At 41.9% G+C, this 23411-nt stretch overlaps 2 protein-coding genes across 2 annotated transcripts in view; both read right to left on the reverse strand.

Annotated features, from left to right (window-relative positions):
• The window catches only part of gad2 (glutamate decarboxylase 2), a 23698-nt gene extending 20243 nt beyond the window's left edge, over positions 1 to 3455 (reverse strand). Inside the window, exons 1-4 of the mRNA XM_087788463.1 lie at positions 3128 to 3455; positions 2981 to 3043; positions 2753 to 2902; positions 1176 to 1409 (exon numbers count right to left, since the gene is read on the reverse strand). Coding sequence (XP_087644589.1) covers positions 1176 to 1409; positions 2753 to 2902; positions 2981 to 3043; positions 3128 to 3191 — 511 coding nt within the window. The 5' untranslated portion in view covers positions 3192 to 3455. The remainder of the gene's footprint in view (positions 1 to 1175; positions 1410 to 2752; positions 2903 to 2980; positions 3044 to 3127) is intronic.
• A 3305-nt stretch (positions 3456 to 6760) lies between these two features.
• The window catches only part of myo3a (myosin IIIA), a 94560-nt gene continuing 77909 nt past the window's right edge, over positions 6761 to 23411 (reverse strand). The window contains exons 26-36 of the mRNA XM_087788465.1: positions 23109 to 23314; positions 22932 to 23043; positions 21234 to 21396; positions 21091 to 21177; positions 20909 to 21032; positions 18928 to 19963; positions 17830 to 17968; positions 12774 to 12865; positions 8747 to 8787; positions 7459 to 7923; positions 6761 to 6948 (exon numbers count right to left, since the gene is read on the reverse strand). Coding sequence (XP_087644591.1) covers positions 6834 to 6948; positions 7459 to 7923; positions 8747 to 8787; positions 12774 to 12865; positions 17830 to 17968; positions 18928 to 19963; positions 20909 to 21032; positions 21091 to 21177; positions 21234 to 21396; positions 22932 to 23043; positions 23109 to 23314 — 2580 coding nt within the window. The 3' untranslated portion in view covers positions 6761 to 6833. The remainder of the gene's footprint in view (positions 6949 to 7458; positions 7924 to 8746; positions 8788 to 12773; positions 12866 to 17829; positions 17969 to 18927; positions 19964 to 20908; positions 21033 to 21090; positions 21178 to 21233; positions 21397 to 22931; positions 23044 to 23108; positions 23315 to 23411) is intronic.

Consider the following 23411-nt stretch of genomic DNA (forward strand, 5'->3'; position numbering starts at 1 on the left):
AAAACGAATAAAACGTTTGTATTTTAAAATAAAATGACATTTATAAATATATAACAAAACGTGTTTAACGAATAAAACGTGGGAATAATGTTTGTATTTTAAATAAAATTACATTAATAGATATATAATAAAACGTGTTTAATGAATAAAACGTGGGAAGAATGTTTGTATTTTTAATATAAAATTACATTTATACACATATAATAAAACGTGTTTAATGAATAAAACGTGGGAAGAATGTTTCTATTTTAAAATATAATTACATTTATAAATATGTATTAAAACGTGTTTAATGAATAAAACGTGGGAAGAATGTTTGTATTTTAAATACAATTACATTAATAGATATATAATAACACGTGTTTAATGAATTAAACGTGGGAAGAATGTTTGTATTTTAAATAAAATTACATTTATAAATATATATTAAAACGTGTTTAATGAATAAAACGTGGGAAGAATGTTTGTATTTTAAAATATAATTACATTTATAAATATGTATTAAAACGTGTTTAATGAATAAAACGTGGTAAGAATGTTTGTATTTTAAATAAAATTACATTTATAAATATATATTAAAACGTGTTTAATGAATAAAACGTGGGAAGAATGTTTGTATTTTAAAATATAATTACATTTATAAATATATATTAAAACGTGTTTAATGAATGAAACGTGGGAAGAATGTTTGTATTTTAAAATATAATTACATTTATAAATATATATTAAAACGTGTTTAATGAATGAAACGTGGGAAGAATGTTTGTATTTTATATAAAATATATATAATATAATATAATATAAATATATAATAAAACATGTTCTTGACAAACTCTTGACTATAAATATCAAACCTCGCTCTGATGATGGTTTGAATCTATGTTTCTCTTGTTTTCAAAGGATCCTGATGCGCTTTTGTTTTTCTCTTTGTTGCCCCTGGAGACGCGCGTGTGAAGTGCGTGAGGCGCGTGCGTGTGCGGGTCCATTATCTCCAGATGAACTAGATTTAACGGCTGACTGGTCTCCTCGGTCTGGTGGCGTCAGGAGGAGGAGACTCGTGTTCTAGAACGGATCCTCTCAGACCGTCTCACGGGCCCGGAGGCCCCGGGACCCGCAGCACCTGCTCGTCCAGGTGAGTCACGCACCTGTGTTGATGGCGCACTTGAGTCACGCACCTGTCTTGATGGCGTACTTGAGGGTGGCCCGGCAGCTGACCAGCACGTCGTCCAGGCTCGTGGGCTCGTGCTGCAGCTCCCAGTGGTTCTTCTGCAGAAGCTCGCTCGGATAATGGAAGTCGATCACCTTCGTGTCTCTGTCGAAGGACTCGGTGATGTAGGCCAGAAGGATGTCCACCACCTCCTGCAGGAAGGTCATGGTCCTGCTGTCGCCGTCCAGGGCCGGCAGCAGATCTGGAGACAAGACGACCTGGATTTATTCAATATTTTAACTGAATTATTACGTCTTTGTTCAGGAATCTATAGAAAATCAAACAATTTAATCTTGATTATTGAATATTTAAATGATTTATTACGTCTTTGTTTATTAATCTATAGAAAAACCAACAATTATATTCATTATTCAATATTTAACTGTGTGTCTTTGTTTATGAATCTATAGAAAATCAAACAATTAAATCTTGATTATTGAATATTTAAATGATTTATTACGTCTTTGTTTATTAAGCTATAGAAAAACCAACAATTATATTCATTATTCAATATTTAACTGTGTGTCTTTGTTTATGAATCTATAGAAAATCAAACAATTAAATCTTGATTATTGAATATTTCACTGAATTCTTACGTCTTTGTTTATGAATCTATAGAAAATTAAACAATTAAATGTATTATTTAATATTTAACTGTGTCTTTGTTCAGGAATCTATAGAAAAACAAACAATTACATCTTGATATTGAATATTTAACATTTTTTTTACGTCTTTGTTTAGGAATGTATAGAAAGTCAAACTATTAAATCTTGATTATTCAATATTTCACTGAATTATTACGTCTTTGTTTATGAATCTATAGAAAATTAAACAATTAAATGTATTTAATATTTAACTGTGTCTTTGTTCAGGAATCTATAGAAAAACAAACAATTACATCTTGATATTGAATATTTAACATTTTTTTTACGTCTTTGTTTATGAATCTTTAGAAAATCAAACAATTAAATCTTCATTATTCAATATTTAAAGGAATTCTTACGTCTTTGTTCAGCAATCTGCCTTTTTTTTGGTGCAAACAGGCGAGAAAACCGTGATAAAAATCGAAATACAAAAGAACAATTAACACAATTAAATACAGAAATAATGCAAGAACATCGAACGAGTCGTTGAAGTTTGCAGTTGATTCAAGTAAATGTCAAGAAAATCGTTTTTTCTTTTACATTAAATCGAAATATTAAAGAATAATTTGATGATAATTTGATCTCATCGACATTCGCTGCAGAATTAAACATAAATCCTCGTTTACGGTAAATATATTCGTGTGGTTACGATTATTAATAAATCATTTGTATATTTTCGTGTAATATTCGCGGAGGAGGTCCTCGCTGAAGGTCACCTCGACACGACACACCTCTGCGTAAACACACAACAGCGTTGACGTCACACGACGCAGGCCGTCAATAATCGACGCAATAATCGCGATAATAACGAATAAAATCCTGGATCGATATCTTGATTTTTAACGTTTAAGATCAACTTTCATCTGACGGTTCTGAGCGCAGGTGAGTCCGGCAGGTGTACCTGTGGAGTAGAGGTCAGAGAAGACCACCCGAGCCTGGTCGCAGGTCTTGTTGCAGTCGTAGGTCTCGCTCTCCTGCGGCGGCACCGGCTGCAGGTCCGGGTCCAGGTCCGGGTCCACCTTCTTCTCCCCGTCCCCCACATTCAGCAGCGCTTCATGGACCAGAACCCCCCGCGGCGTCAGACGTTTACACCCGTTTTTGAGACACAAACCAGAACCGCTAGACCTACCGTAGAGTTTGGATCCGATCCCCGCGGGGAGCTTCTGGGCCGCCGCCTGACACCAAGCCCGGGCTGAGGAACCAGAACCAGAAGAAGACATGGGTCACGTGGTTCTGATGGAACCAGGAGTGTGTGTTCGGGCCTGGACGGACTCACGGGTGTTCGGGCTCTGGCTGCCCGGGTTGTCCCCTCCCAGGGACCAGAAGCCTTGAGACGCCATCGGTGGTTCCGTTCAGCAGGAGAACCTCATCTGGACCTGGAAGCGAGTTCGAATCCCCGCCGCGGCGCACGAGCCGAGAATAAAGGAAAAATCTTCACATGGAATGAAAGGAACAAAGATGGATCACAGGTGTGAAGATCGCTGGTCCTCCAGGTTAAAGTCCCGCCGCCGGACCAGCGTGACCCGCATCTGTGGTTCCGTTCACACGAATGAAGGCGTCATGGGTTCAATCCCGTCGTGACTCCGAACATCCCGATGGTTCCGCCGGAGTGCGCAACTTTCCCGCCGCACGACCAGAGAGATTCATCCGCGCGCCCGCGGCTGCTGTGCACGAGCGCACGCGCGTACACGCGCGTCAACGGAACTGACCAGAACCGACCGTTTCACACACGAACCGGGCCGTGTTCCGACAAGAGGAGTCCCGCGGAACACCTGATAAAAATGTTGCGGGTTCAAATCCAGCGTCTGTCCTGTTCTTTGTGTACTCTGTTCTCCTCTGTGTACTCTGTTCTCCTCTGTGTTCTCCTCTGTGTACTCTGTTCTCCTCTGTGTACTCTGTTCTCCTCTGTGTACTCTGTTCTCCTCTGTGTTCTCCTCTGTGTACTCTGTTCTCCTCTGTGTACTCTGTTCTCCTCTGTGTACTCTGTTCTCCTCTGTGTTCTCCTCTGTGTACTCTGTTCTCCTCTGTGTACTCTGTTCTCCTCTGTGTGCTCTGTTCTCCTCTGTGTTCTCCTCTGTGTACTCTGTTCTCCTCTGTGTACTCTGTTCTCCTCTGTGTACTCTGTTCTCCTCTGTGTTCTCCTCTGTGTACTCTGTTCTCCTCTGTGTACTCTGTTCTCCTCTGTGTACTCTGTTCTCCTCTGTGTACTCTGTTCTCCTCTGTGTACTCTGTTCTCCTCTGTGTGCTCTGTTCTCCTCTGTGTTCTCCTCTGTGTACTCTGTTCTCCTCTGTGTACTCTGTTCTCCTCTGTGTTCTCCTCTGTGTACTCTGTTCTCCTCTGTGTACTCTGTTCTCCTCTGTGTTCTCCTCTGTGTTCTCTGTTCTCCTCTGTGTACTCTGTTCTCCTCTGTGTACTCTGTTCTCCTCTGTGTACTCTGGTTTCCTCTGTGTACTCTGTTCTCCTCTGTGTTCTCCTCTGTGTACTCTGTTCTCCTCTGTGTTCTCCTCTGTGTACTCTGTTCTCCTCTGTGTACTCTGTTCTCCTCTGTGTACTCTGTTCTCCTCTGTGTTCTCCTCTGTGTACTCTATTCTCCTCTGTGTACTCTGTTCTCCTCTGTGTTCTCCTCTGTGTACTCTATTCTCCTCTGTGTACTCTGTTCTCCTCTGTGTTCTCCTCTTTGTTCTCTGTTCTCCTCTGTGTTCTCCTCTTTGTTCTCTGTTCTCCTCTATGTTCTCCTCTGTGTTCTCCTCTTTGTTCTCTGTTCTCCTCTATGTTCTCCTCTGTGTTCTCCTCTTTGTTCTCTGTTCTCCTCTTTGTTCTCTGTTCTCCTCTGTGTACTCTGTTCTCCTCTGTGTTCTCCTCTGTGTACTCTGTTCTCCTCTGTGTACTCTGTTCTCCTGTGAGCCAAGGTCTCAAGCAACCCCCCACAACTGTACATATGTAATATATATTGTACTTTCTTCTTAACAGTATTGTGCAGTAAACGTATTTTAAATTCTATACTTGGTAGCTCGTGGCTAACGGCGCTAGCTGTTTGTTTTTTATTTAAATCCCCGTAACATCTTACCTTGTAAATAATGAAGATAGTTTATAATACTTTGAATATCAAGACAAATATCAAACTATATATTACTCTATTCTATTCCATCTCTATATATTTAACTGAACCATCTTGTTTGTTATTGGCTGGTGAAGAAGACGACAAAAAAACGTGATAAACTTCGTAAAAATCTCTTTAATTGTCTTTAATTGTGTTTTTTAAATTCAAGGAGGAAGTAGCAACAGTTTTATAGAACGAGATGCATTTGTTTCTCGTTATGCGTCTCAATTTAATACACTAGAGATCTGTACCTGCCTCTCACCCAAGGTAGCTGGGACAGGTTAAGTATTTGTCATGTATGAACTGTAGGAATGTAGGAAACATGCATTTAAATATCGCAATATTTTTCAACATTTATACTGATCGATATCTTTCGGCTTTTAAGTCATAAATAATTCATCATAGTTTTTTATGGTTTATATTTCAGCAAAGTGTGTATAAATAAAATAACAATTTCCTCATTTTTGTGTTGCAGTTAAATCTCCAGCCCCTAGATGGCAGCAGCCATCATGTCAGGGAAGAATGAAATGAGATCCCGGTGATGACTGAGGACAAGAGGATACAGTGATGACTGAGGACAAGAGGATACAGTGATGACTGAGGACAAGAGGATACAGTGATGACTGAGGACGAGAGGATACAGTGATGACTGAGGACGAGAGGATACAGTGATGACTGAGGACGAGAGGATACAGTAATGACTGAGGACAAGAGGATACAGTGATGACTGAGGACGAGAGGATACAGTGATGACTGAGGACGAGAGGATACAGTAATGACTGAGGACGAGAGGATACAGTGATGACTGAGGACGAGAGGATACAGTAATGACTGAGGACGAGAGGATACAGTGATGACTGAGGACGAGAGGATACAGTGATGACTGAGGACAAGAGGATACAATGAGTCCAGCAGCTTTTAAAGCGGATGTTTGGACATATTTTGGTCTGTAAATTCTACAACACCAGAGTCAAGTACTGGACAATACTACACATATATACTTGTTACTACACTATCACAACAACAGAGTCAATTACTCGACAATACTACACATATATACTTTTTACTACATGATCACAACACAAGAGTCAAGTACTGGACAATAGTACACATATATACTTGTTACTACACTATCACAACACCAGGGTCAAGTACTGGACAATACTACACATATAAACTTGTTACTACACGATCACAACACAAGAGTCAAGTACTGGACAATACTACACATATAAACTTGTTACTACACGATCACAACACAAGAGTCAAGTACTGGACAATACTACACATATATACTTGTTACTATACTATCACAACACCAGGGTCAAGTACTGGACAATACTACACATATAAACTTGTTACTCGGTATCACTATATATCACTATATATAGTATCCTTGTATCATTATACGTATCAACACTTACTTGACTACACACTCCTCTACTACACTTAACAAAAGTAAACCATATTTACTTTCTTAAATAAACATAAATTAATTCAAAGGGTAATGGTTTTGTGTTTGTTGTGTGTTTGTTGTGTGTCTGCACCTCAGTCACGACTCCTTGTTTTTCTCACAGAAACCATCTTTGTTTGTGAGTCACGGTTGTGGACGTGTGCGACGCTGCGAACCCTGGAGCTTCTCCTCCTAAATGTCAGGGAAAGGTTGTGAGGTCGAATCTCGGAGCGAAACAGGAGGCGAAGGACGACCAGTCGAGCGCGGAACCAGAACAATACCATATTGTTTATTGATTCAAACGCAAATCCTTCAAGTACACAAAGGTATATTTTGAAATATTTACATGAAGGTGGTGAAAATAAATACACACGTCCATGAAAATACTATACAAGACGACGTGTTCTGGGATGGTTTCCGTGAAACGTTCAGTAATGTTTGATGAGCTTCCGTCGCTGAGAGGTTTTCCGCAGCAGATGTCGGAAGTCGTACGGATTGTCGTCCTTCCTGTCGGCGGAGGAGAGTCTGGACACGGAGCGTCTGCTGAGACACCAGAGTTTCTGTGACCATCCGGCTCCACAAACACTTTGAAGGTTTTGTCACTCGAAACCAAATTACAGTGAGGTGTCAAAAATGTCAATGCTGGTCATGTGACTTTAATTAAATATATTCATATATTATCATATCATATCATTTACTTTGCAATAAAATGCATACATTATAATATTAAATACATCATTAATTAAAAAATATAATTGTTGACAGATAAAAACACACAAAAAAATATTTGACATATTTATTGTATTACTTGAAAAATATCTGAAAACTTCTTTGGATAAATAAAGGTTGGTTTTTTAGTTTTTTTTTAGTAATTTTCTCATAACTTAAAACCACCAAAAATATAGTTTATTTTCTTTTTCATTCCCTAACACACGTTTCTAAATGTAATGATATGTAATTACAATCAGCCTATAATGACGTCTAAACTGAAAACCTACGGTGTATTTCCAAAACTAACTCTACTGCTAAAGTACTAAACGTGTATGTGCTCACCTGACGCACACGCCTCTTGGAGGTCTCGGCGGTTCTGGTTCCGTGACGGCTCTGGCCCGGGGGGCTCTGGCCGCAGGAGGGTTCTCGCTCCTCTCTTGGAGCCGCGAGCCGTTGGTGGACGGACTTGGACGGACGTGGACTTCTGAAGGTTCCCGGACATGGACTTCTGAAGGTTCCTGGACGTGGACGACTGAAGGTTCCTGGACGTGGACCACTGAAGGTTCCTGGACATGGACGACTGAAGGTTCCTGGACTTGGACGTCCGAAGGTTCCTGGACGTCTGGAGGTTCCTGGACCTGGACGTCTGAAGGTTCCTGGACGTGGACGTCTGAAGGTTCCTGGACGTCTGAAGGTTCCTGGACGTCTGAAGGTTCCTGGACGTCTGATGGTTCCTGGACGGTGGAGCCTCGACTGCTGGACAGACTCTGGTAGTACTGGTCGTCCACGTCCAGCAGCTTCCCTGGACTACAAGTCAGAGTCTTGTTGTTGTGGGTCTTTCATGGTGACAACAACTTCTGGTCACATGATCACAGACTCACGGAATATTTAGGCAGTATGTAGACAGAAATAAACTATAGTTCACCAAGGTTTTTTCAGGTCTGCACAAATTTGAAATGACATTTTCGAACAAATGAAAATACGATAATACGATTGTTTTGCGTGTTACTGTTCCTTTAAGAGTGAGGAGTCACAGTTGTGATATCAGTGAAGATAGTCTTACTGTAACACATATATACACTCACACACATATACACACACACACACATATATACACTCACACACATATACACACACACACATATATACACTCACACACACACACTCTTACACAAACAGACACAGATATATACGTACACACAGATATATACACACACAAACACTCTTACATAAACACACAAATACATACTTAAACAAACACATACACAAACGCACACATATATTAACTCACACAAAGATATATACACAAACACACTCTTACACAAACACACACAGATATATACATACCTGGTATCGAAAAGCGCTATATAAATAAATATTACTTACTTACTTACTTACTTACACACAGATATATACACACACACAGATATATACATACACACAGATATATACACACACACAGATATATACATACACACAGATATATACACACACAGATATATACATACACACAGATGTATACACAAACACACACTGATATGTACTCTAACACTCACACACACACACACACAGGACCAGGAGTCAACACTCTTCTAAAACACAAACATGTTCAACTGTAAAAGTCACTCACTCTTTCTTCCTCGGCTTCCGTTTGTCGTCCTGAACGCAGCGCTGAGAGTTTGAAAGAACGCAAGAGAGGAAAGAAAGGATGTCGATTTGAAAGAAAAATAGAAAAAAAGTGAGGAAAACAGAGAGTATGAGGTGAAAAAAAGGTTTGAGAAAGAAACCGAGAGACGAAGAGAGAGTGAAATAGAAAGACAGAGGCCGTAGATAGAGGAAGAAAGATAAAAGGAAAGGAAGGAAAGATGAAAGAAAGGGGGAGAAAAATTAAATAAAGTTAAAATACTGCAGGTTGTTCATGTGATTCAAACCAAGAGAACATTTCAATCTAACCAGTTCAACATCAAGAGTTTTAATGTAAAAAAGTTCTGTCTCATGTTCTCACGAACGTTCCTCTACAGGTTCCATCAGGTCTAGAGACTCATGTGGATGAGGGTGTAGTAGGTTCCATCAGGTCTAGAGACTCAAGTGGATGAGGGTGTAGTAGGTTCCATCAGGTCTAGAGACTCAAGTGGATGAGGGTGTAGTAGGTTCCATCAGGTCTAGAGACTCAAGTTGATGAGGGTGTAGTAGGTTCCATCAGGTCTAGAGACTCATGTGGATGAGGGTGTAGTAGGTTCCATCAGGTCTAGAGACTCAAGTTGATGAGGGTGTAGTAGGTTCCATCAGGTCTAGAGACTCAAGTTGATGAGGGTGTAGTAGGTTCCATCAGGTCTAGAGACTCAAGTGGATGAGGGTGTAGTAGGTTCCATCAGGTCTAGAGACTCAAGTTGATGAGGGTGTAGTAGATTCCATCAGGTCTAGAGACTCAAGTTGATGAGGGTGTAGTAGGTTCCATCAGATCTAGAGACTCATGTGGATGAGGGTGTAGTAGGTTCCATCAGGTCTAGAGACTCAAGTGGATGAGGGTGTAGTAGGTTCCATCAGGTCTAGAGACTCAAGTTGATGAGGGTGTAGTAGGTTCCATCAGGTCTAGAGACTCAAGTGGATGAGGGTGTAGTAGGTTCCATCAGGTCTAGAGACTCAAGTTGATGAGGGTGTAGTAGGTTCCATCAGGTCTAGAGACTCAAGTTGATGAGGGTGTAGTAGGTTCCATCAGGTCTAGAGACTCAAGTGGATGAGGGTGTAGTAGGTTCCATCAGGTCTAGAGACTCAAGTTGATCAGGGTGTAGTAGGTTCCATCAGGTCTAGAGACTCAAGTGGATGAGGGTGTAGTAGGTTCCATCAGGTCTAGAGACTCAAGTTGATGAGGGTGTAGTAGGTTCCATCAGGTCTAGAGACTCAAGTGGATGAGGGTGTAGTAGGTTCCATCAGGTCTAGAGACTCAAGTTGATGAGGGTGTAGTAGGTTCCATCAGGTCTAGAGACTCACGTGGATGAGGGTGTAGTAGGTTCCATCAGGTCTAGAGACTCAAGTGGATGAGGGTGTAGTAGGTTCCATCAGGTCTAGAGACTCACGTGGATGAGGGTGTAGTAGGTTCCATCAGGTCTAGAGACTCACGTGGATGAGGGTGTAGTAGGTTCCATCAGGTCTAGAGACTCAAGTGGATGAGGGTGTAGTAGGTTCCATCAGGTCTAGAGACTCAAGTTGATGAGGGTGTAGTAGGTTCCATCAGGTCTAGAGACTCAAGTGGATGAGGGTGTAGTAGGTTCCATCAGGTCTAGAGACTCAAGTTGATGAGGGTGTAGTAGGTTCCATCAGGTCTAGAGACTCAAGTTGATGAGGGTGTAGTAGGTTCCATCAGGTCTAGAGACTCAAGTTGATGAGGGTGTAGTAGGTTCCATCAGGTCTAGAGACTCATGTGGATGAGGGTGTAGTAGGTTCCATCAGGTCTAGAGACTCACGTGGATGAGGGTGTAGTAGGTTCCATCAGGTCTAGAGACTCAAGTTGATGAGGGTGTAGTAGGTTCCATCAGGTCTAGAGACTCATGTGGATGAGGGTGTAGTAGGTTCCATCAGGTCTAGAGACTCAAGTTGATGAGGGTGTAGTAGGTTCCATCAGGTCTAGAGACTCATGTGGATGAGGGTGTAGTAGGTTCCATCAGGTCTAGAGACTAAAGTTGATGAGGGTGTAGTAGGTTCCATCAGGTCTAGAGACTCATGTGGATGAGGGTGTAGTAGGTTCCATCAGGTCTAGAGACTCAAGTGGATGAGGGTGTAGTAGGTTCCATCAGGTCTAGAGACTCATGTGGATGAGGGTGTAGTAGGTTCCATCAGGTCTAGAGACTCACGTGGATGAGGGTGTAGTAGGTTCCATCAGGTCTAGAGACTTATGTGGATGAGGGTGTAGTAGGTTCCATCAGGTCTAGAGACTCAAGTTGATGAGGGTGTAGTAGGTTCCATCAGGTCTAGAGACTCATGTGGATGAGGGTGTAGTAGGTTCCATCAGGTCTAGAGACTCAAGTGGATGAGGGTGTAGTAGGTTCCATCAGGTCTAGAGACTCATGTGGATGAGGGTGTACTAGGTTCCATCAGGTCTAGAGACTCAAGTTGATGAGGGTGTAGTAGGTTCCATCAGATCTAGAGACTCACGTGGATGAGGGTGTAGTAGGTTCCATCAGGTCTAGAGACTCACGTGGATGAGGGTATAGTAGGTTCCATCAGGTCTAGAGACTCATGTGGATGAGGGTGTAGTAGGTTCCATCAGGTCTAGAGACTCACGTGGATGAGGGTGTAGTAGGTTCCATCAGGTCTAGAGACTCATGTGGATGAGGGTGTAGTAGGTTCCATCAGGTCTAGCGACTCACGTGGATGAGGGTGTAGTAGGTTCCATCAGGTCTAGAGACTCACGTGGATGAGGGTGTAGTAGGTTCCATCAGGTCTAGAGACTCATGTGGATGAGGGTGTAGTAGGTTCCATCAGGTCTAGAGACTCATGTGGATGAGGGTATAGTAGGTTCCATCAGGTCTAGAGACTCATGTGGATGAGGGTGTAGTAGGTTCCATCAGGTCTAGAGACTCATGTGGATGAGGGTGTAGTAGGTTCCATCAGGTCTAGAGACTCATGTGGATGAGGGTGTAGTAGGTTCCATCAGGTCTAGAGACTCATGTGGATGAGGGTGTAGTAGGTTCCATCAGGTCTAGAGACTCATGTGGATGAGGGTGTAGTAGGTTCCATCAGGTCTAGAGACTCACGTGGATGAGGGTGTAGTAGGTTCCATCAGGTCTAGAGACTCATGTGGATGAGGGTGTAGTAGGTTCCATCAGGTCTAGAGACTCACGTGGATGAGGGTGTAGTAGGTTCCATCAGGTCTAGAGACTCACGTGGATGAGGGTGTAGTATGTTCCATCAGGTCTTGAGACTCAAGTTGATGAGGGTGTAGTAGGTTCCATCAGTTCTAGAGACTCATGTGGATGAGGGTGTAGTAGGTTCCATCAGGTCTAGAGACTCATGTGGATGAGGGTGTAGTAGGTTCCATCAGGTCTAGACACTCATGTGGATGAGGGTGTAGTAGGTTCCATCAGGTCTAGAGACTCACGTGGATGAGGGTGTAGTATGTTCCATCAGGTCTAGAGACTCACGTGGATGAGGGTGTAGTAGGTTCCATCAGGTCTAGAGACTCACGTGGATGAGGGTGTAGTAGGTTCCATCAGGTCTAGAGACTCACGTGGATGAGGGTGTAGTAGGTTCCATCAGGTCTAGAGACTCAAGTGGATGAGTGTGTAGTAGGTTCCATCAGGTCTAGAGACTCATGTGGATGAGGGTGTAGTAGGTTCCATCAGGTCTAGAGACTCACGTGGATGAGGGTGTAGTAGGTTCCATCAGGTCTAGAGACTCACGTGGATGAGGGTGTAGTAGGTTCCATCAGGTCTAGAGACTCACGTGGATGAGGGTGTAGTAGGTTCCATCAGGTCTAGAGACTCACGTGGATGAGGGTGTAGTAGGTTCCATCAGGTCTAGAGACTCACGTGGATGAGGGTGTAGTAGGTTCCATCAGGTCTAGAGACTCACGTGGATGAGGGTGTAGTAGGTTCCATCAGGTCTAGAGACTCACGTGGATGAGGGTGTAGTAGGTTCCATCAGGTCTAGAGACTCACGTGGATGAGGGTGTAGTAGGTGGAGTCCTCGGGTGTGTTCAGGGTCTTCGGCTGCTGCGTCCGACGAGGCGTCCTCGACACTCGTTTCTCTGCTGGAGAATAAAAAAAGAGAAACAATCAGTTCTTTGTGGACGGTGTTGACCTTTGCAGAGAAATACTAATGTGCTTCATGGAGTAATACTATGCTGCCTTGCAGATTAATACTACGGTGCTACATGGAGTAATACTATGCTGCCTTGCAGATTAATACTACGGCGCTACATGGAGTAATACTATGCTGCCTTGCAGATTAATACTACGGCGCTTCATGGAGTAATACTATGCTGCTTTGCAGATTAATACTATCGTGCCTAATGGAGTAATACTATGCTGCCTTGCAGAGTAATACTATAGAGCATCATGGAGTAATACTATGCTGCTTTGCAGATTAATACTATCGTGCCTAATGGAGGAATACTATGCTGCCTTGCAGAGTAATACTATAGAGCATCATGGAGTAATACTATGCTGCTTTGCAGATTAATACTATGGTGCCTAATAGAGTAATACTATGCTGCCTTGCAGAGTAATACTACAGGGCTTCATGGAGTATTTCTATGCTCCCTTGCAGAGTAATATCAGAGAGCTTCATGGAGTAATACTATGCTGCCTTGCAGAGTAATACTACAGGGCTTTATGGAGTAATACTATGCTACCTTGCAGAGTAATACTCTGAGTCTGATTCTGCTCGAGGTTTCTGCTCACCACTGTCACTCATTGTGATTCTGGAACATGTTTTTTTTTTAGAAAGCGTTCTTCGAACAGACGTCTGCTCTCAGCAGAGTAAATGAACAGCTCTCATAGAAACTGTGTGCGCTCGACAACACAACAACAAGCCGAGGTGTGCGAGGGTTTGACCCCGGAGTGACCTTTGACCGCAGCGTTTATCGAGCCGACCTCCATGTCAACACGGCGTGACCCGCTCGTCTCTTGATTTTCCAACAGTGATGACTGGAAACGTCCTCTGACACGGAAAACATGGGAAGTTGTGTGTTCGATTCCCTGCACACTATCGAGTGTGTTGACGTGGAATCACACAACAAATACTTCCTGTTGAGTTTTGTTCAGAGTAGAAAGTATTTATTTAAAAAAAACTCAGAGTCTCTGTTTAGTTCTGCGAGATCCAGGAGAAAACACTCTTTAGGTTTCTTTATTGAAATAAGGTTTATTTGAATTATTATTATAATATATTTTATTGTTACATTTAATAATTTGTTCATTGAAAAATTGAATTAGTTTTTTATTTATTTTTATAATTGATTCAAACTTTAACAAACACACACAGATAAACATTTAACAAACACACACACAAATACACATTTAACAAACAGACAGATACAAACTTTAACACACTGTACACTTTAACACACACACACACATACGCACTTTAACATACACACACAAAAAATACACATTTAACAAACACACACAGATATACACTTTCACACACTCCACACTTTAACACACATGCAAATACACACTTTAACACACTCATACACACTTTAACACATACACACAAACACTTCAACACACAAGTTAACACACACACACATTAACACACACATGGAAGCCAGTAAAGAGTTTTAAGGATCGGAGAAATGTAAGTTCTTCTACTTGAGCGGGTTAGAATTCTCGCTGCAGAGTTCTGAATCAACTGCAGACGAGACACATCCTTCTTGTTAAGACATGAAAACAAACTGTTACAATAGTCCAGACGAGAAGAAACAAACGCATGGATTACAAGATCCAGATCATGTTGTGACAACATTTTCCTAAGTTTAGAGATTTTTCTCAGTTGAAGGAAACAGTTTCTGGTCAGTTTTCTGCAGTGTTGAACAAGAGACATATCTTTATCAAATACAACACCCAGGTTTCTCAGGCTCAGTTTGACAGACTGACTTAAGTCACCCAAGTACTGACTCAACCCTGGAACCTTATCATCAGGAGCAATCACCAGAGTTTCAGTTTTGTCAACATTTAGCTGCAAAGTGTTTTCACTCATTGTTTGATTTCTAGCAACAATTGACTAAGTTCAGCCTCTGGGGCTCAGTTGGATCAACAGAGCAGTAGAGCTGGATGTCATCAGCAAACATGTGATAAGAAACATCTGGAAATCTCTGAATGATTTTACCGAGGGGAATCAAGTACAGCAAAAACAATAAAGGACCCAGAACAGAACCTTGAGGGACTCCACACAACAGATCTGCCGATTCAGACCTCATTTGATTGGCAGATACACTAAAACTGCGCCCAGAAAGGTAAGATGAGAACCATTCTAACACAGACCCAGACAGTCTTCATCCCTCAGTCTTCTCAGCAGGATCTGGTGATCAACTGTGTCAAAGGCTGAGGACAGATCCAAGAGAACCAGAACAGTGGATTTACCCGAGTCAGCCGACATCATGATGTCGCTGGACACTTTCAATAAAGCTGTCTCCGTAGAGTGATGTTTACGGAAGCCAGACTGAAACTTCTCATGGATGTCGCTCTGATCCAGGAACAAAGACAGCTGCTCAGACACCACCTTCTCCAAGATCTTGGACAAGAAAGGCAGCTTAGAAATAGGCCTGAAATGACTGAGGTCAATTGGGTCTAAGCCTGTTTTTTTGAGCAGAGGCTCCACAACGGCATGTTTAAATGCATTGGGAAAAACCCCTGTGGAAAGGGAGAGGTTCACCATATTGGTAACCCAGGGGCCAATTACATCAAATACTTTGATAAAAAGCCTACAAGGAAGGACGTCATCTGAGCAAGAGGAGGGTTTCATCTTGTTCACTAGTGCCGAAATATCACCCAAAGATACAGCAGTGAAGGAAGACCAAGAGGAGGAGAGGGGCTCAGAGACAGTAGGGGTTCCAAACAAAGGGGGAGAGATTTTCTCTTTGATCAATTTAATTTTGTCAATGAAAAATCTCAACAATGCATTGCTGTCAGCTTCACAGAAGACAGGCGTGATTTGAGGAGCAGGAGACACGAGAGAATTAATAGTGTCAAACAAAACTTTGGGGTTTTTCCTATTTGCTGCTACCAGTTTTCTGATGTAATCAGATCTAGCAGTTTCTACCATCTCATTGTAAGAAGTCATCAGATCCCTGAGGTGAAGTCTGTGCACCTCAAGTTTAGTGGACTTCCAGAGACGCTCTCTTCTCTTCAGACTCAGGAGATCTTCATTTGTACAAGGGCACCGTTTTTTCTGAATTTCATATACACATTAACCCACAAACATACACACTTTAACACACACACACGTTAACACACACATACACTTTAACACACACGTGCGCACACACACACTCACAAACACACACACACAGAAGAGAACCGTGAGTAAAAACCCTGTAACATAAACTCATCGATCACGTCAACAACTGTCGCTCGTGGACACATTTGTTCCTGGAAATATTATTCACCGCGTCGACCTTTTTCTACTTCATCAGATCCGTGTTGATGAGAAACATTATTGAATCATTGAAACTGAAGGTCACGTGTGTCACATGATTGGCTCAGAAACCAGATTAACATTCGACGACCTTTTCTCAAGAGGACGCGATTGGACGACACGACATTTCTACGACGAACTGTGACGAGTTCAACAACTTTATCGTTTTAACTTTTACACTCTGGGTTAGTCTCGTGTCACTTCCTGTTTGTGTCGCATCATTTCCTCCTTCTCAGACCAAAGCAATCGACTCTGACACAAGGAGAAGAAATCTTTGGGTCAAAATCTTGGGTCACAAATACACACTTTAACACACACACACACGAATACACACTTTACATTCATTCATTTACTGAAAAACATGAAATGAACAAATATTCTAGGTTAAGTTCTATTTTATTATTTTGGTTTAAATAATTTAGATTTCACTTTTGATAACTAATATACTATATTATTAAAATACTTTTTGAACTGGTAAAAAACAATAAAGATCGTGTTGAGTTAAAAACATTTGTTTTTCCATAAAATCTTGTCGTAACGAACGTAAACTAAAACGGAAGATAAAACTGATCCTTGAGCGTCAATGATATGAACTTTTACTTTGAAACTTCATCAGAACGTCTTAAAGAACATCTACCCCCCCTTTAAACACGGTTGTTGAGCTTTCACTTGGTGCCGGTTTAGGCAACACACACAGGAAGTGACATGTTCATGTCAGACATTAACAATCGCTCGGAAACAGATCTAAAGAAAACAACTGTCAATCAAAGATCCAAAGACGTCATTCGATGAAACCTGCAGCGACGCTGAAGGTAATGACTCGATGACACGTGGATAGAGAAGCACTTCCTGTCTCTTGAGAGGCGCTTCCTGTCTCTTGAGAAGCGCTTCCTGTCTCTTGAGAAGCGTTTCCTGTCTCTTGAGAAGCGCTTCCTGCTTCTTGAGAAGCGCTTCCTGTTTCTTGAGAAGCGCTTCCTGTCTCTTGAGAAGCGCTTCCTGTTTCTTGAGAAGCGCTTCCTGTCTCTTGAGAAGCGCTTCCTGTCTCTTGAGAAGCGCTTCCTGTCTCTTGAGAAGCGCTTCCTGTCTCTTGAGAGGCGCTTCCTGTCTCTTGAGAAGCGCTTCCTGTCTCTTGAGAAGCGCTTCCTGTCTCTTGAGAAGCGCTTCCTGTCTCTTGAGAAGCGCTTCCTGTCTCTTGAGAAGCACTTCCTGTCTCTTGAGAAGCGCTTCCTGTTTCTTGAGAAGCGCTTCCTGTCTCTTGAGAGGCGCTTCCTGTCTCTTGAGAAGCGCTTCCTGTCTCTTGAGAAGCGCTTCCTGTCTCTTGAAAAGCCCTTTCTGTCTCTTGAGTAGCACTTCCTGTCTCTTGAGAAGCACTTCCTGTCTCTTGAGAAGCACTTCCTGTTGAGGCTCTTGACATTTAAGAAATGCTTGATTTATACAATAAATAATTATAAATGATCACATGTTTTCGATCGTATCACTCGTGTCAACATCGCGATATCTATATTTTTCCGATACATGGTGCATCTCTACTCCTGGTCAGCGTTGGACTCGTGTAGAAACTGGCGAGTGTTCTCTCACGTGATTGGCTGGCGTGCGGCACCAAACCGTTGACTCCTCGCACGAACATGCCGTTGTTCTCAGGGTTGGACTGATGAGCTTCGATGATCTGGTTCAACTTGTGCTGCAGAGCCACGAAGTCCTGAGAACTTCTGCAGATCTGCAGAGAACCCTTGTTCATTATTTGTCACAACAATAGAACCTCATGTGTTTAGAATGTTTGAAATGTTGAAGTCATTTCATGTATTTGTTTATATTTGTTTTTTGAGCATTGAATGTGTTTATTAATGATTGGATTAACAAAAAATGAATATAATCAAAAATATAAACACACTTACACATGGTGATTGATATTATAATTCAAATAATTGAAAAATAAATCTTCCAAGTTCAATATTTTTTAATTCCTATTGTTTTTAATTCAATATATAAATGTTGGTATAATAGAAAAACCAACAGAGCACAGATCACGTGACCACGTAGAAGAACTGACTATATTAAATTTAAAAGGCTTTTAGTGTGTATATGTGTGTGTGCGTTAAAAGTGTGTATGGGTGTGTGTGTTAAAGTGTGTGTCTGTGTTAAAGTGTATATGTACATATGTGTGTGTTAAAGTGTATATGTGTGTGTGTGTTAAAGTGTTTGTGTGTGTGTGTGCTCAAGTGTGTGTTTGTTAAAAGCGTGTGTGTTAAAGTGTGTACGTGTGTGTGTGTTAAAGTGTGTATGTGTGTGTGTTAAAGTGTGTTTGTTAAAAGCGTGTGTGTTAAAGTGTGTACGTGTGTGTGTGTTAAAGTGTGTATGTGTGTGTGTTAAAGTGTGTGTTTGTTAAAAGCGTGTGTGTTAAAGTGTGTACGTGTGTTAAACAGATTTATATAATATATCATTTTAAATATTGTTTATTTTATTTGTGTAATGTCAAACTCTGTGTAAAAAATGTGTTCATTTGAAAAATATTCAATGTTTTTTATACAAATAGAAAAAGAATCAAAGAAACGATTAAATTTGCTGATAAAACGTCAATATTTCAATAAAATTCAAAGTTAAGAAGCTTGTAAAGAGCTGAAGGTTGAAGTACGAACGGTTCCTGACAAGATGACGAGGAACATGGATGTTAATCACCTCCTTGGAGAAACTCTCCAGCTGCTCCGCCTGATCCTGAGCCGACTGTCTCTCCAGCTTCATCTTCTTCCGATCCTTGAAGCCCCGGAAGTTGCTCTGGATCTTCACCGCTGCTGCTTCTTCTTCTTCTTCTTCTTCTCTTCGTCTGGCATCTTCGTCGTCCTGGTCTTTGTGCTCGATGAGGATGTCGGAGACGTCCAGAACCTCCTCGCTGACGGGAGCATCCGTCTGGTCTCTCTGCTCCTTCAGCTTCTTCCTCTCCCGGTGACCCCTGAAGTTGCTCTGCAGGACCGTGGCGGCGGTTTCTTCATCCAGACCTCTTGAGTCCTCCTGGAGTTCTGTCTCAGGAACATCAGGCTGGACCACATCGTCCTCCTTCCTCCGTTTCTTCGGGATCTTTCCTTCTTCTTCCAGACGTTTACGCTCCTTGTGGCCTCTGAAGTTGCTCTGGAGAACCACGGCAGCTTTGGTCTCATCAGGGTCACTAAGTCCTTCTGTCACGTCCATGTCTGGACTTCTCCTAGCCTTGGTCTTTCCTTCTTCCTGCAGCCTCTTCCTCTCCTTGTGGCCTCTGAAGTTGCTCTGCAGGACCGTGGCAGCTTTAGTTTCCTCCTCACTCGCCAGATCTTCGGTCGCCGCTCCCTCAGACTCCGGCTCGTCCACCGCGTCCGTGCGTTCCTCGTCTTCTGGGACCTGCGTGTGATCGCTGTCTCCGTCCTCCTGGTCCTCGTCCTTGCACGTGCTTTCGTCCTCTCCTTCTTCACTCACCTCCAGGTGGTCTGGGACCTCCAGGTGGTCTGGGACCTCCAGGTGGTCTGGGATCTCCAGCTCGGACCCCGCCATCGTCTTCTTCCTCTCCTTGAACTTCTTCCTCTCCTGGAAGCCTCTGAAGTTGCTCTGAAGAACGACCGCAGCTTTGGTTTCCTCGTCTTCGTGAGGAACGTCTTGGTCTTCACCACTTGTCTCCTCAGCTTCTGGTGTTCGGCCATCTTGGACTTTGTCGGCGTTCTCTGCTCGCTCCTTCTCCGCCGCGTCTCTGGAACACAACATTCCAAAGTTCTGCTTCTCATTCACTTCATGTTCAAGTAAGTTAGTAAGTAAGTGAGTAAGTAAGTAAGTTAGTAAGTAAGTAAGTAAGTAATTAATAAGTAAGTAAGTTAGTAAGTAACTAAGTAAGTAAGTGAGTAAGTAAGTTAGTAAGTAACTAAGTAAGTAAGTGAGTAAGTGAGTAAGTAAGTTAGTAAGTAAGTAAGTGAGTAAGTGAGTAAGTGAGTAAGTAAGTGAGTAAGTAAGTAAGTAAGTAAGTGAGTAAGTGAGTAAGTAAGTGAGTAAGTAAGTAAGTAAGTACGTAAGTAAGTAATTAATAATTAAGTAAGTTAGTAAGTAAGTAAGTAAGTAAGTGAGTAAGTAAGTAAGTACGTAAGTAAGTACGTAAGTAAGTAATTAATAAGTAAGTAAGTTAGTAAGTAAGTAAGTAAGTAAGTAAGTGAGTAAGTAAGTTAGTAAGTAAGTAAGTTAGTGAGTAAGTAAGTGAGTAAGTATGTTAGTAAGTAAGTAAGTAAGTTAGTGACTAAGTAAGTGAGTAAGTAAGTGAGTAAGTAAGTGAGTTAGTAAGTAAGTAACTTAGTAAGTAACTAAGTAAGTAAGTTATTAAGTAAGTAAGTAAGTAAGTTAGTGACTAAGTAAGTGAGTAAGTAAGTTAGTAAGTAAGTAAGTTAGTAAGTAAGTTAGTAAGTAAGTAAGTTAGTGACTAAGTAAATAAGTAAGTTAGTGAGTAAGTTAGTAAGTAAGTAAGTTAGTGACTAAGTAAGTGAGTTAGTAAGTTAGTGAGTAAGTAAGTAAGTAAGTAAGTTAGTGACTAAGTAAGTGAGTTAGTAAGTTAGTGAGTAAGTAAGTCGCTCCTTCTCCGCTGCGTCTCTGGAACACAACCTTCCAAAGTTCTGCTTCTCATTCACTTCATAGTCTGTTCTGTTGTTTCTACCGTTTTCTCTGGAAGCTCCTCCGTTCCCGGTGACCTCTGAACCGAGCCTGGATCTTGGTGGCCGCCATGTTCTTCTGCGCCACCAGATCTCTGAACCTCCTGCGGACCAGGAAGGCTCTGCAGACTGAAGACAGACCCAGTGTCAGTGACGTCGTCACACGTGAGCCTCGTCCAGGTCTCACCGGTCTGGAACTGAAACAAGATGGCCTCCAGCCTCGCCTTGTCCTTCTCCTCCGCGACCTTCTTGCGAACCTTGTGACCTCTGTAGGCTGGACAACGGAAGGTTAGCGTCTCCCCAGGTGAGCTGGTGTCAGAGGTCACTGACCCGACTGCAGCACGAGGGCGCTCTGCTCTCGCTCCTTCAACTGGCGCCGGTACCGACGGGCGCACATCCAGCCTCGCACGCAGGCCTGGAGCAGGACCACCCGCTGCGTGGCCTGAAGCACCATCAGGTTCAGGTGTTCCACGTGGAAGTACTTGAGGAAGACCTGGTGAGGACATGTCCTGTTTAGAGTATTTATAACTGATCCAACTCAAGTGAACGAGGGATTGAAACCATTTGAACCAGTTGAAAGTGGAGTCGCTCACAGAGTTGACCAGGTTTGACCTTCTAAACAACTTCCTACGTAGACTCTATTTTTATTTTGAAAGGTTTTTTATTTATTTATTTATATTCAACTTTTTTTTTTAAAGGTTGAAAAATTACAATTAACAAAACGAGTTTAATACTTTAATCAAAAACATTACACTAAAAAACAAAAAAATGTTACTTGATCGTCTGCTCGTCTCATGATTGGATGAGAGTTTGATCAGTAGCTCTGTGATCTGTTTGTTTGGTCTGGAGACTCTAGTACACCAACATTTATATATTCAATTTAATTTAAATGGATATATTGAGTATTCATAAAAAATATATGATTTTTACTAAATTCATTTTTTAATATTTGGGATTAGAATGTTAAACTATGTGAAAAAAACTCATGTTCAATTTAAATTATATATATAAAAAAGCTATTAAAATGAAACCCTCAATATAGAAATTATTCAATTAATTTATTCAATTAAAACTAAATGCTTGAGAAAACATTTTGATATAAAGTTTAAAGTTCCAACACTTTTCAACACTTCAAAGTGGTTTAACAACTTTTGTACAGGAAATGCATGTAAAAATGTTTTAATTAAAACTTAATTCAGTTCTTAATCAACCTCAGAATGAGAACAAAATAACGGAAGTGAACCAGCAACCTTGTGAAAAATGTCATCGTCAACTAGTGACTTTTATTTCAACCAAATGTCTTCAAAGCTCACCAAGAATAAATGAAAATTTTGTTTTGTAAAGTGAAAAATATCGATAAATATTAGAAAGGTTGTGCGGTAAAAATTCTACTTCATACATGCTGTGGCAACTGAACGTGCACATACATTGGAAACATGTGCGATATTCGATATCGCGTTTCGGTGTCGACATGATCGTAGAAAAACATCACTTATAACACTCAGTCTCGCGGGACTTGCCTCGGTTTTCTGCCAAATTGAGTGACATCAGAGAGGAGCTGCCGGCGCGTCGTGATATCACCAAATCAATAATAAATCCTTGTACACGCACACATAACACTTTATAAATGACACTAACAACTTAGCTCGTTAGCATACGGTGAAGACGGACAGGTGCACGCGCCGCACAGTTCACAGACGGACGGAGACGTAAACAACAACGAGACATAGAAGTACAAATTGACAACTTTACAGAATGTGACACTGACTGATCGAAGTGATCATTTAAGTAATGCTTAATTTATACAATAAAAGATTATAAATTATCGCACATGTTTTCGATATATGTATATCGCACGTGCCAATATCGCGATATCAATATTTTTCCGATATATCGTGCAGCCTTAAAATCCTTTGAAGACATTCTGAGACATTTTGACTCATTGCAGACGTTCAAATATTTTTATTTTTGAGTGTGACGAGTTTTTAACGGTAAAAAAAAATGTCATGTGTTCTGTTTCATCAGTACCTTGGTCTTGCCCATGGCCCAGTTCTCCAGCTTGGCTTTCTCCAGGATGGCGGAGCAAGTCTCCGGAGTCACTCCTGGCTCCTCATCGGCGTGAAACGCCAGGATGTAGTACCTGCTCCGGGCCAGCAGAGGCAGCACATGTGGTCATAAGATCTACGACGTGACGCGGCGACTGACCTCTTGATGAAGTTGGCGAACAGGACGCGGTGCGAGTACCCCTGGCGCCGGATCTTGGCCGTCTCCAGGACGCCGGTGTAGCGCAGCTGGACCAGGACCTTCTCGCGGTCGAACTTGTTGGCGTGACGGTCGTTGTTGGGTTTGATGCAGCGCACGAAGTGAGGCTGACCCGACACCATCTTGGACAGCAGGTCCATCAGGGAGTACTGGGACCAAAACAGAGTTCTTCGTCATCATGTTGGAGTGTTGATGTTTTGAGCAGGGGAATTCATGAAGGATTTCTACAGATTCTGGACTACCATC

Source organism: Callionymus lyra, chromosome 4 (genome assembly GCF_982586985.1).
Source record: "Callionymus lyra chromosome 4, fCalLyr1.hap1.1, whole genome shotgun sequence".
Classification (NCBI taxonomy): domain Eukaryota; kingdom Metazoa; phylum Chordata; class Actinopteri; order Syngnathiformes; family Callionymidae; genus Callionymus; species Callionymus lyra.